Genomic DNA, 14,840 nt, shown 5'->3' on the forward strand with positions numbered 1-14,840 from the left:
TTATTATTATTATTATTATTATTATTATTATTATTAATACTTTTACACACTAATAATAATAATAATAATAATAATAATAATAATAATAATAATTATTATTATTATTATTTATATTTTTTATCAAAAATATAGTACATGTAAAATATTGTTAATCACTGGATATTTAAAAACAGTCAGTGAATCAATCAATAAAGGGTTACTACAATTATTCATTTAAAATGTAAACATTTAAGAAAGAAAGAAAGAAAGAAAGAAAGAAAGAAAGAAAGAAAGAAAGAAAGAAAGAAAGAAAGAAAGAAAGAAAGAAAAAGAAAGAAAGACATTGTGCAGTTTTTGTTTTTGTTTCAAATTATTTTCATTGTTACAGAATCTGTCTATCAAGAAAAAGCGATTATGAATTTGATCAAAATACTTCATTCATTTCGATGATTAATCTCTGAAACAAAAATAATTGGTATCAGTAAATAATAATAATAGTAATAATGAATAAATATAAACATTTTGTCAATCTATTTCCTAAAGCCAATGTTATTTTGTGAGCATCGCACTCATGTTGTTATATGACACCAGATGCAAGTCTTTAGGTGAGAAGTTCTTATAAAACGCTCGCAGAAGTCCTACCAGATGGTGATGTAGTCGTAGATGGGCTCTGTGTTGAGCACGGTGAAGTTGATGTGGATGCCGTTGCCTGGAGGTACTCGGATGCTCCATATGCAGTCTTTAAGATTGGGGTAGTCAGCCGGGTGGCCCGGAGAGTAGATGGTCCCATTGAGGGCCGTGATATTACCACCGCAAAGTGCTGACGGAGGACATATAAAATCAAAACACAATCAGCAATTTTATGGAGAATTGCAATGCCTTACACAGAGCTGCAACAAGCAATAACGCAGTGACATAAAAAGGTGATACACTTTAAGTTCACCGCTAAAGTCCTGTCTGCATACATGGTCCAAATTTTCCCCTGAACATCTCATAGAATCTACAAAACATGAGAGTTTAATTAAAAGCTGGTTTTGTGTATGGGCTCTGTACCTTCACAGCGAGGCACAGGGTGGTTCCAGTTGCGGCTGATGCCATGCAGACACGTGAGCGACGCTTCGCCCAGCAGTGTGTACCCCGGCAGACACTGGAACGAGATGGTCATGCCCACTCCAAAATCACTGCCAATCACCACCCCGTTCCGAAAGGGCCGCGGATCCGGACACCTCTGCAGTTCGTACGCTGAGAGATCATAAAGAACACCAGTGTCCATCAGTGTTGTTACGGATAACTAAAAGTAGCTTTATGCTAAAAAAATAAATAAATCAATAAATAAAGGCCAACATAAAATATTAGATTAAATTGAATTTTTTAGTATAGAATTTATAAAGTAGTATAGTATATTTTTTATGTTTATGTAAATAAAAATTATATTTAATATACTCAAGTGGGTGTAATAAACTACTAAAACTGAAATAAAAATAAATGAAAGCTATAGAAACACAAAAAGACAAGCATATAAAATTATTAAAATTTAAATAAATTTAAAAAAAAAACTGAAAATACACCTAAATGCTAATTCAATATATGTATACATCCTATGATATTATATAAATAATACTAAAGTAACACTGTCAAGAAATTACAAAGCATACAAATATACCAATCAGTGTTCATTTTGACTGCAAATTTTGATTTAGCTACAGTCATAATTTTTAGTAAAATTTTAGTCAACTGAATTGATTTAGTTTTAATCTAGTTGGACTAAAGGACTGGATCTCTTCCCAAATCGTCCCTCCCTAACATCTTAGTCACATGTTTATTAATTGACGAAAATGTCTTTGTATTTTTGTCACAGTTTTTGTCACTCAAAACGAGTGTTCATTCTGTTATAGTCTCATTTTCATTGGTAAATAAATACAAATAATAATAAAAGAAAATGTTGTTGATGAAAATTAAGACGAAAATTGTTCAAGGAAATTAACACTAATACCAATGATACCAAGTTTAACAAAAAAAAAAAAAAAATCTAAATTCAGCTTCAAGATACTTTAAAAATTATAAAATATTTTAAAATATTAAATGAAAAACAAATGAAAATTTGAAATGTTTTGCCTTTTAGACTACAAGGTAACTGAAATAAACAAGTTTAAGTACTAAAGCACTTTAAAAAAAAGTAACTGCCAAACCTGAAATAGAAATTAATTAAAGCCATATAGAACTTTATAGAAAAACTCAAAAACTAATAAAAATTACAAAAGCACACAGCAGTAATGAAAACTAAAATATAAATACTAAATAGTATACTACACTGAAATGAAAAATTACACTGTGAATAAAAAGCAACAATGTAACCATAATACCTATTTTGAAAAGTTCTCCTAAAGCTTAAAGCTGCTTCAGAAATTAAAATCTAAAATAATTTACTAAACTTATTGTCTATGATGTGGCAAATGCTTAGACAATAAATGTGTATTATATAAGGAAATCATCAAAATAACTTGCCATAAGTTATTTACAGAACATAAACAATTCATCCAAAAATGTTTAATGTCTAAACTTAGTAGTCTGACCACACACACAACAACAACAACAACAGAAGCAGGACATATTTTGTGACTAGTATTGAAAAGCAAGATCCTTTCTGTGCTGTGTCAAAGGAAGCGGTTTCCGGAGGATGAGAGCTTCTATTTTTTACTTCAAAAACCCAAAGACATTCTCAAGGGACGAGGAACATCTCACTGTTCAGGAATCATAAAGTCAAAGTACTGACAGATTCCTGCTGTGTAAACCAGAAAGGCACAAGGGGTGGAATATAAAAATAGACTTGAAAACCCAATACAGTTGCTTCTGAGCGGTTCTCGGGGCATTGCCATCCGCAGTTAGGGTTTTCTAGGTGACTGCCAGGTGAAAACTGGACAATTATTTAGCTAAAGCAAACTTCTTCACATCAGCAAGGTGCACAAATTCACGTCCGTGGCACAAATGGGTTACATACTAAAAATGTAAATAAAAAACTTTTTTATAGTTGTGGTACCCTAGAGATAACATCATTAGTAACCTCACAGAACAAACCACCAATGACAAACTACACATATGACACAGACGACTCTAATAGGAGAAATCAGAGCAAAAGGGTGCATCTTAATTAAAAGACACTGATGTTAACTCATTTACAGTAATGCACTACCATTAGAAAGTTTGGAATAACTACATTTGTTTTATGCTTTTGAAATTATATAAGTCTAGGCAACAATTGATGAAAAATGCAGTAAAACAGCAATATTGTTAATATTATTACCATTTATTTATTGTTTGTTTGCTTGTAATATATTTAAAATCTGAATTAATTCATGTGACGTTTGTGATACATTACCACTCAAACGTTCGGGGTAAATAATGACAAAAAAACATTAAATTACTCAAACTAAATTGAAAACTGAAAACACAGAAATAAATGACAATTCAATATATTTATGCATCTTATAATAGTATATAAATAATAATAAAGTACTGTTAATCAAGTCAAAGAAATCTTAAAATCAAAGCATCCAAATGAACCCATTATACTGTATCTAGTTTACTGAAAATAACCATTTTATCATGCAGGAAATTCAAAAGGTCCTTCCACAGCTTCAAGCTGCTTAAAAAATGAAAATGACAAATATATTAAAATAGATAAAAAGCACAAATGCAACTGTTCAAAATTGATACAAAAAAATGCAATAAACCAGTAATATTGTTAATACTGTTGTTATATGTTATTTTGTATTATATTTTTAATTTTTTTTTTTTTGTCCTGTGATGTTTTAACTGCTTGATATTTCTGTAGAATGCATTACCATTCAAACGTTTTTTTTTAAACAAGATTTAAAAATAAATAACGAAATAAATAAAAATAAAAAAGCAAATACTTAAAAAAAAAAACAAAAAAAAAAAACACTATGCTTTCTATTTATCAAAGCATGCATCAAGGTTTCCACAAAAATACTAAGCAGGAAAATGTTCAACATTCATACTAATAAGAACCATTTTTGACTTTTGAACACCAATAATAATTTATAATAAATGTGTAGCAAATCAGCATCTTGTGACACTGAATATTGGAATAACGATGCATCACAGAAATTAATTCCATTTTAAAATATATTTAAATAGAAAACAGTTATTTTATAAAAAATAAAAAAGATATGTTTATTAACATATCTTTTGAAAAACTTTAATTATTCCAAAGTGTAGACCAGTAGTGTATCATTTTTAATTCTGGTATTTTATAGCTGGTTTTTAATTAGCATGCAGAGCTTTAGCTGTTTGCAGGGTTAAATCCTTTCAGAAAAGCTGGGTCTTTAAATGTATCCTCTTTAAAGCAGCAGAGCAACAGCTGTACACATTCCTAAAACCAGCCTAATTATACAGGGCTTTCGGTTAAGACCAATCAGTCATTCAGGCAGCCCACCAACTAGCACACTTTGAAAAGATGTAGTTTTGCATTTGGAGCTGCACTAGCCAGACCGAGGATGTTACCGAGATCCACTGACTTTGACTGAACTCAAAGAGAACAATTGGTTATATTCCCTATCCTGTTATTGTGAAAAAGGATCCAATGGTGTGTGTCCGTATCGACAGGGGAAGTAATGGCCGTGGGCAGGTCTAATCCGTCTTACCCTTGTAGGTGATGTGGAAACCGGGTTTGTTCTGCGAGTAGTCGCTGTGAAAGAAGAAGCTGGTCTCGTGGGTCGTGCTGAAGAAAGATTCTGGAACAACGGGCCCACTGAACCTATCGATCACCGAGCCCGAGTCCAGCGTCCCGCTACGGACTTCAAGGTAGTCGTGCACAGCTTCCGTGGAGAAGTTGAGGAACTGGAGGTGAATCCCTGGATCATAAACAATAGGAGGAGAGACACAGTACATTTTAACAATGAGGTACCTGAAGGTAGACTTGGAAAGTTCAAACAAAACAATCCATGACTTGCAGCTTCAAGAAACACAATATTCCAATTATAAATCATTGCTATTCAATTACTTTTTATATAGCAAAAAAAAATAATAAAAAAAATGCATCTTGCAAAAATTACATTTGCTTTGTCTTATAATCTTTTATTTACTTTTCATTGACTACCATTTTTGTCTAAGAAGTTTTTCCCTTCCAAAATAGAAATACGAATAGAAATAACACAATAGAGTACTGAGGTCTAAAATGAATGTGGATAACACCAATGTTATTTTAATGTCATTGATATACTATTATTCTTTATTAATTTTATTTTTAGATTTTATAGTTTTCCATTTGAAAGCTTTAGTAATTAGTAATATATATATATATATATATATATATATATATATATACATATACACACACACACATATAACATTTCTTATATTTTATTTAATTTGATGTTTATTTTAAGTAACAACATTTGTTTTAGTTTACGATGATGTCATCTGAGATCCTTTGGTCTTGGGAGAATTTATTGAGAAATATATGAGTTCTTAATTAGATAACTGGATGTTCATGAACTCTAGAGGAAACACATGAGGTGAGCTTACTGAGCTCTTTTTCTTCGGGAGAAACATCTAAGACAGGAGATTTTACATTTAATCTCATTCTGTCTAGAGATAGAAATTAAATCTTATTTGGGGCAAAAAAGAAGAAAAATGGAACTCAAAAGTTACAGGATACAGACCAAACCCAACAGGAAGTTTAACTGTCCAGTTGCAGTCAAGTCCACTGGGGTAATTTCCAGGAAAGCCGGGACTTAGGATGACTCCGTTCAGGTCCGTCAGGAATCCCCCGCACTCGGCTTAAAAGACAAGAGTCAGTGAAGACGGCATGCACAGAATACTGTACCTCACACCGGTAACAATAAGAGATAATCAAACAGATATTCATCAAGTCCAAACTGGAACTGGATGGAATCTAGTGATATGCAAAATAAACTAATTTGCACATATAAGAAAGCCCTGTGTTCTTGGTACTTATAAACAAAAATGCAATGATGTGCAATAAGAAATACTTTTAAATGCTGATGGAATAAATGTGCTGCATTCATTTTGAGGTTGGGAGAAAATGATACATGGGTTATGTTTTCTCATAATGACTTTTTAAATTAACACCACCAGAACTCAATGGGATCAAAAGGCCAATATTGAAGCATGTAAGACTGACGTATAGTCCCTTGATTTTACTTCAGAGTGTGTGCATATCCCCCTGTGCGCTTAATTGTGTTTGCATTCTTCTTATTGGCAAACGTGTAATGAATGGCCTCTTGGACTCGCTGTGTCCATTTACGGTACTTTAGAAAAGCAGTTGAAATGTCAATAGAGAACATTGAATCTTCTGTTTACACTGCAGTAGCTCGGATCAATTCAACTTCAAGTGTCACTCTTCAGACACGGCCGTGGCTTGTGCTACATTCTTAATTTCTTAATTAAATTCAGCTTTACTTTTCTTTCCAAATTCAGTTCATGAATTTAAGGAAGAAGAACTGAAATGGAATGAAATTTGTATAAAAACAATACATAAAGTAATGTTGATGTTTGGTTCAGTATGAAAATATATCATGCACACACAAATCATAACCACTTTATATCTGCATTAACATTAAATAGTTTCAATATTCTATGGCTGGTGTGAAACAGTGGCTACAACAAAATCAAATTAGAAGAATAGTATAAATTCAAAAATAATTTCATCTGAGCGTAACAAATTCAATTTCAGAATTTAAGGAAGTAGACTCTAATTGGAATGCCATTTGAATAAATAAAAAAAAAACCCACAATGCTTAACTATCATATTACGATGCACTATTGAAGAAACGTATTGACATCAAGCAGGTGGTGGAGTTATGACTTCTGCTACTGTTAATCAGTTTGAGATCAAATTAGTCTTAGATTATTGCTGTAAAAAATAAACATGGAATCTGAGAACTGCTTGGCTATTTTTGTTCTCTGATATATTGTGGGTTTCCACTTGGTACTAAAGTAGACTTATACACACCCTTCATAAAGATGCTTTGATTCTCTTAAACTGAAATTTGTATATGCATGAAATGAAAGATGTAGATTTCGATAGAAAATAGCTTGTTGTCCTTGTTTCTTTCAAGTGCATGATCTATTTAAAGTCAATATGTAACAAGACCAACAAGTTTGAGAGAATTCATCCGGGCTTCCATTAGTAACATTTCTATATTCCATGGTTGTAATGAACGGCTGCTACACGCAAATCAAATCAAATGAAATGGAACAAATTCAAGATTGTAAATTCAACTGAGGATTACATTTTAAATCTTAATTAAATTCCTAAATTGCGGGAAGTAGAATTAAAATGGAATGAAATTTGAGTTTTGAAATTAATGAAATGAAAACGGAATGGAATTTTAATTTGGAAATTAATCAAATGAAAATCTAATTAAAATGTAATTAAATTTGAATTTTGAAATTAAATTAAAATGGAATTAAAATGGAATAAAATTTTGAAATGAATAAATAAATGTATATAATGTAATAATACACTTAATTGGAAAAACATTAGATGATATAAATAACAAATGTCTGAATTTGCTGCTATACCGTAGAAATTTCTGTTGATATGCAATTGATATTTTTTTTATATTTTGGATACAGGTGAAAGACCTACCCCCCACCCCCCACTGATTAACTTAAAATCTTCAAAATAGAGCCAAACAACAACCAAACACATTCAAATTTTCAAGTTCATAGTTCAAATAACTACTGATGAATCTGTGAAAACTTTACCTTATAAAAATACAACTATTCATTATTAGTTCATTTTATCTCCGGTCCAGTAAATAATGACCTTTATAGTACTGAACATTACTTTTTATGTTTTAATGATACTAAAGATATACCCACATTTGCATACATTTACAGCCATATCTAGTCAGAGAAGTAAACTTGCGCTGTTGTTTTGCATTGACCCGAGGTCCTGCAGCGTCTGTCACTGCTATTAGCAGACTGTAAGTCGCTCTGGATGAACAGCATTAGCTAGATGGCCAGTAACTCATGAGCGATGGTGTTATAGCCGTGAGGAATCATGAGACATGGAAGAAGGGTTTAAGGCTAATAGATTTCAACAAAAGAGAAAATGAAAAAAATATATTAGACTGAATAGGACCTCAAAGATCTAGCCCGAAGAAAGCTTTTTCATAGTCCATTTGATTAAAAAGAGCTCTAACAGACCCCGGCTCGGTGATGAAACAGCTGCTACATTGAATTCAAATAAGATGAAACGGTACAAACTCCTCAACTAACAGGAACATAAGGTGGTTGCGAGACACTAATTTGAAGAATTGCGATTACGGAGAAGTAAAGCAATGGTAATGCTCTCATTGAAAAGGCCAAATGGGGAGAAATGACTGCAAATAAAACATACCAAGACAAAGGGGCGCTGGGTAGTTCCATCTTCTGACAGGCCCCGGCATGCAGGTTATATATGCACTTCCCTGCAACGAGTGGAAATGAAGAAAGATATTGACTTTTCCAAGAAGCTCTCACCAATTCTGAAGGAAGATGAATCACTCATAGGAAATGTATCATTCAACGTGCAGTTCCACGTATGACATGAGGGCAAAAATAACAAAGCCTTGGTACTGTGAATGAATCGAATAAAATGCACGGAGGAACAGAAAATCAAACACTGAACTTTAAGCTGCTTCTTCAGCTATGGACACCTTAGTACTTTTCTTATTTCTTTTTTGTTTTTGTTTTTAGAAAAACTTTACTAGTTTGTCTATTACCAGCAGTATACATACATCCTTTTTGTTTTCTTGCCTGAAATATAATGAACACATGCGGCGGAAGTGATATTTTAAACACGCTGCAGCTAATGTCATATAGCATGCATTTTATACATTCTAAATATACACAGTACTTTCATACACTTTGCATTATTTTTAAAAAAGAAATTACACTGTGTACATGATTTAACAGCTATTGTTTCATGCATTCTAAATGCGCACACAACTAAATAATACTTAAATATTTTCTGCATAATTAATTTAGAGTTTATATACGTTTTTTGCAAATTGCTCATTTTGATTACAGCTACATAGACTGCTACACATTTCATGCATTCTAAATACACACAACTACATGTTTTTCAGTTTTTGGATCATATTATAAAATAACAGCTGACATTTTAAACATGCTAAAGCTCATTTCAGAGCTATTGTTTCATGCATTACAAATAAACTAAACTAACTAATACTTTTTCACACTTTTTTGCATAATTTTAAAACAAGCAGCAACAAAACATGTATTTTAAATATGCTAAGGCTAATTTCATAACTAGCATTTAATGCATTCTACATACACTCAAATAAATATTATTCCTGTTCAAAGCTTCACACTCCTTGACCAAAAGTAGCTACAAAAATGAAATTTTGAACACGCAAAGGCTAATTTCATGGCTAGTACTTCTGCATTCCAATTAAACACCCCAAAATATTTATTTTCAAATTTTTTGTATAATTTCATTTCGAACATGCTAAGCACCTAAAACACACAAAGAATGATTCCACACTAAAATTCCGCATAATTTAAAAAAATAAAAGAATGGAAATGACAGAAAAATGTATCACAGATGCACCGTTTCCTTTCCCCACATCACATGCATCATATTGAATCGCAAGCTTTTCAATGACAGTTAATCTCTGAAAAAGAATAAATAACTTGGAGAACAATTTGGGAAAAACAAGGGAGAGAACTACAGAAAGTTGAAATCTTTTTTACACAAACAAACAAACAAACCAAAAACAGTAAAATGTTAAATTGTTTAGATTTTCATAATGTAAAAAATATCTCAATCCATATTTTATGATGCTTTTTGCTATTTTACATTTTGCTATTTTAGGATCAAAAGTCTGGGTGTGGTACAAAAGTAAAAACAATCACATCTACACACAAAAGACAATTGAAAAGAAGTTAAAATAAACATGATTCATAGGAAAAAAGACATTTTAATGTGCCCTTCAAATAGAAAACAAAAATTTCAACTAAAAATCACCCTCTGGGACATACAAGTGCTCGTAATTGAACAAATGCCATTTGATTGAATGTCACTCTTCTGAAAACAAGTCACCTGTTTAACGCACTGCCAATTACCAAAGCAACAATGGCGAATTGCCAAAATGAGCAGCCAAAAAGCTTTTTAGAACGAGTGCAAAAGTCCCTGAGCATTTGAAGCTGAGAGCGCTAAGCTATCACTGCCATATTATCATATGAAATCACCCACCTTTAGAGTGTATCCTTGTTCACAGTGGAACGAGACAACATCACCCACGAAGTAGCGGTCGCCCACTTTCACACCGTTGCTGGGGGTTTGAGGTTCTGGGCAGGAGTCCAAACCTATTGCTTAGGACACATGAAACTCTCTTCATTTGTCAGAATGTGACTGTTCCCCAACACAAATGGAAATTGATTTGCGTTTACACTGCGAGATGCAAAGGAGCCCCGTGAGAGAAATGAGTCATGACAAATGTTGCGTGATTCATGTTGCAGTTAAATTCAATTCATTTGTGGTTGCCTGTGGCAGGGCTCCGAAACGTTCTTTGTCAGCCGAACCACTTCGACAAAAGATTTTCTTGAAGTACACCCTCAGATTTTCAGTTAATATTTAAAACCACGTTCACACATTCTCAGTTGTTGGTTAATGGTCAAATGGCATGCAGGAAAACGAATAAAAGAATCATAATTTTTATGTTTATATATGTATAAAATAAAGACAACTTTTACAAGTGTTTTATTTTAATACTTTTTATTAGTTACTATAAATTCCCCTATAATGGGTTATGAAAACTTCAAATTTTGGTTTTGGGAGTCCTTAACTTTCCTTAACAACAGGTTGACATGCATACAAGGTCAGAAAACACTTTCATTATCTTATAATATGGATTTATTTTTACCTTACTCGCACAACGACTTTTAAACCCCTCTTTTGCGTGATACTAATCTGTGGTGATTGGTCAGATTGATCTCAGTTTTATTACATCATGCCTGTAATGGCTGATAAAGCAGTGTTTTTGAGCACAGTGCTGCTTTGTGTACAGCGTTACCAGGCAAAAGCTATTTTTACTGCTGCAAAAGCGGCACCTAGTGGCAAAGAATTCATTTGCATTTTCATTCATGTCTCATGTTGATGTCAACAGGAAATGGCTTGGGATTTGTTTTAAAAATGACTCGTGAGTCGACTCTTCCTTTTGAGAGACAATGTCTTTATACACGGTGCACTTTCAGATTTAAAACTTTGCAGAATGTTAGAGCTGTGTTACACACTGCATGAAAGATCATTTAAAAAAAATACATAATAGGGGCACTTTAAATATCTTATTAACAGTTCAGGCCTGTCAGAAATGTATATTTAGATTATTTTGGTATATACTGTGATTGCAATTTGAACCATATAATGGTAAACATTACATCTAATAATCTGCTGCTGCTGAAATATCCAGACACCACCAGTGATATTAATAATAACTATTATATAATTGTATTCATATTAGAACTACAGTAATTATAAAACATTATGAGAGAAATATAGTATTGTAATAACTGTACTTCATAAAAAAAAGATTTTGTGTTAATTATAATGTTCATTTTACACAGAATTATGAGAACTAAGAGTATTGTTTTTTCTGAAAAAGGCAAAAGTATATAAACAAAAAAAAGTAATGGCAACTTTTTATCTCACAATTCTGACCTTTTTGCTGCAGTTGTTTATAGCTACTGCAGATTATAATTCAGACTTTTTTTCTCACAATTCTGAGAAAGAAAAAAATCTGAATTGCTAATATAAACTCAGAATTGTGTGATATAAACTCACAATAAAAATAAAACATCTCTCACAATTCAGACTTTTTTTTCTTTAAAGTATTAGTTTATATATCACATTATATTTTACTTTTCTTCAGATTTGTTTTCTCAAAATTAAAAGTTTATAACTCCTAATTTTGCGCTTATTTCTCACGATTCGGTTGTATTTCTTTCCCCTCACAATTTGGAATTTGTTCTCAGAAAAAAATCTGAATTGTGTGAGAAAAAAAAAAAAAAAAAAAAAAAAAAAAAAAAAAAATATATATATATATATATATATATATATATATATATATATATATATATATATATATATATATATATATATATATATATATATATATATATATATATATATATATATATATATATATATATATATATATATATATATATATATATATATATATATATATATATATATATATTCTGAATTGTAAGATATAATCTCAGGATTGAAATAAAACTATTATAATTGTTAAATAAAGTCACTTTTATATTTAACTTCCATAGGAAACCGTGCTTTGCGTTCTCACCGATGAGGTGAACAGTCATCATACCTGTATATTCCAGGTGAAAACCAGCTCCAGAAATGCTCATGTCAGTCTGAAAGGTGAGGAACAGGTTGTTGGACGTGGTGTTCAGCAGGGGTGGAATCGTGGTCCCTAGAGGAATTAGCATCAGAAAATAATTAGCGTTTGCTTGACATAACAGTGCATTGTTTCGTACAGCTGCAGTCAATCCAGCTGGGATTGTGACATTCCTTCACGAGGCTTCTATGCATGTCATTCAGCTCTGTCACGAATGTCAGCGCTTTATCGAGTCGCCGGGTCGACAGATGAAGTGGCGTCGCCACTAAAGTTGGGTCACACCTCGCTGCCGTCCACCTAATCATTGCGAAATTACAGCTGCGCACACAACAAGACAGATCAGACCTATTGCAGTTTTGTGAACCTGCGGTGACCTCCATCAAGCAGAGCGATGCTCTGTAGCAACTCTGGAGTCTGGATGATGGGCTATTTGTCGAGCGGTTGCTGACGTTCAGTGCTAAAGAGGTTGTGACGAATAGAGGCAGGCATTACACTTGCAGTCTTAACCGCAGAGGAATTCAGACCGATGTGGTCCCATATTTCCCACACGAAGAGCATCTCAGCATATTTTGTTTGCGGCCATTCCACCTTCTTTATGCATGAGGCGTCTCCATCCCATAACTTCCTTTAATCTTTCATTTGTCCTCCGAGCAGATTAAACGTCAAACTGTCAACAATACTTAATGCTTTGTCTGAGAGGGATGGCTCCCGCTATAAGGTCACCGCATATTTATTTTGCTTTGTGTGGCTGACGTGATGCTTGCGCCCGGTTTAGGGGATACGCTGGCAAACTATTTAAATCTGTCTTTCACTTCTGAGGGCTCTTTCGATCTGAGTCACTTGCGCTACACTGATATCATTCTGTCTTCTACTTTAAAGAGAAAACAAAAAGTCTGTAAAACTTTATATCAAGAGGAAAAAAGGTCTTTCTGATAGATAGATGGTAAAAAGTAAACATGGCACACACTACCCCAAAAAAACCCTTCAAAACATAAGCCTTTTCTGAACCATAAGATATGGTAGCTAACAGAAAGAAAAAAATTAAATACATACACACAAAAATTAAATAAAACCATTTAGAGGATATGATGGCAAATAATTAAAATCACTTTATCATATTTAATCACCTTAATTTCTGAGGGCATCTTGAGAAAAAAAATTATGTAAAAAGTAAAATAACCAAAAGTGCATAACCACTAACAGATTACAAAACTAAAACAAAAAATAAAATGCAAAGAAAAAAAAGTATATAAAAAGTATAAACCAAAAGTTACAAAAATAAAAATAAATAGATTAATAAATAAATAGATTGTGGCATATAGTTAAAACCTGTCTTTTACTTCTGAGGGCTCTGGAAAAAGACAAAAAAACAACAACAACATTGCAAAAAGTCAATATAAAAAATGTATAAAAATAAACTAAACTAAAAAAATAAATGAAACTCTAAAATAAAATAAAATAAATATATTTCAGAAAATAGATAAAAACCTGTCTTTCACTTCTGAGGTCTCTGCGAAAAAAAAAAAAGATATGGAAACATGAAAGAGAAATGTAGAAAGAAAAATAAATACATAACAACAGATAGAAAAAAAGTTCATATAAAAACTAAACTAAACTTGTCTCCTCCTCTTACTCCTAGCAGGAAAACTTGGAGTTCACTCCTGCTGCTCATAAAGCTGTTGATCCATGATATCCCACGACAGCTCAAATATTGATGTGCTTTGGATGACAAAACAAATCTCTAGATGAAAGTCAGGAAATAGTCTTATTTCGCAGATGCGATACATTGAGTTTCTTAGACTGACTAGAGTGTGCAAAAAAAAATAATGACACCAGGGATAAGTGCCCGACAGTTGTATTTGCAGAATATATTAAAGTCAACATGGTGTGCTTGGCTTATTTGGAAAACAATATCAAATTTAGGGAGAAAAACACATGGTTTCCATCTTACCTGAATAGCTCCCTAGTCGTGGAGCATTGCTGTCGACACCATCGTAAAAGTCTAGAGAGTCCCAGTTGTGTTCGGTGGAAAAAGTCACAACTGTGATCTACAGAAAAAAAACAAAGAAAAAAAAAAAACACACAAAAACAGTACAAAATATATAAACTTCTAAAGTCTGTCAAATTTAAATGTTATTTTTAATAATGAGTAAATATTGTGACAGGATTGGCGAGTTGGGTTGAATTCAAGACCTATATTCGATTAATTTGTCTCCACAGCTGAACGATTACATGATGAACATTTATTATATAAATCTAAATAAAAATAAGCCACTTCTGGTCTGACAGGAAAATGTAAGGCAGAAAAAAGGCAATGTTAACTGCATATAATAAAATGAAAATAGTTATATAATCATGCAATAATTTAATAAAAAGGCTTATAAAGCTTTAAAATGAAGAGAAAACACCTCTCATCTCTTTTGTCATTGACGTCAAAGGCTG

General features: G+C 32.3%; 1 protein-coding gene across 1 annotated transcript in view; it reads right to left on the reverse strand.

Moving 5' to 3' along the window:
• The window catches only part of LOC127975250 (CUB and sushi domain-containing protein 3), a 244,953-nt gene that overhangs the window by 76,938 nt on the left and 153,175 nt on the right, over positions 1–14,840 (reverse strand). The window contains exons 36-43 of the mRNA XM_052579149.1: positions 14,350–14,446; positions 12,369–12,473; positions 10,232–10,350; positions 8,372–8,441; positions 5,664–5,780; positions 4,644–4,853; positions 1,033–1,221; positions 622–799 (exon numbers count right to left, since the gene is read on the reverse strand). Coding sequence (XP_052435109.1) covers positions 622–799; positions 1,033–1,221; positions 4,644–4,853; positions 5,664–5,780; positions 8,372–8,441; positions 10,232–10,350; positions 12,369–12,473; positions 14,350–14,446 — 1,085 coding nt within the window. The remainder of the gene's footprint in view (positions 1–621; positions 800–1,032; positions 1,222–4,643; positions 4,854–5,663; positions 5,781–8,371; positions 8,442–10,231; positions 10,351–12,368; positions 12,474–14,349; positions 14,447–14,840) is intronic.

Source organism: Carassius gibelio, chromosome B16 (genome assembly GCF_023724105.1).
Source record: "Carassius gibelio isolate Cgi1373 ecotype wild population from Czech Republic chromosome B16, carGib1.2-hapl.c, whole genome shotgun sequence".
Classification (NCBI taxonomy): domain Eukaryota; kingdom Metazoa; phylum Chordata; class Actinopteri; order Cypriniformes; family Cyprinidae; genus Carassius; species Carassius gibelio.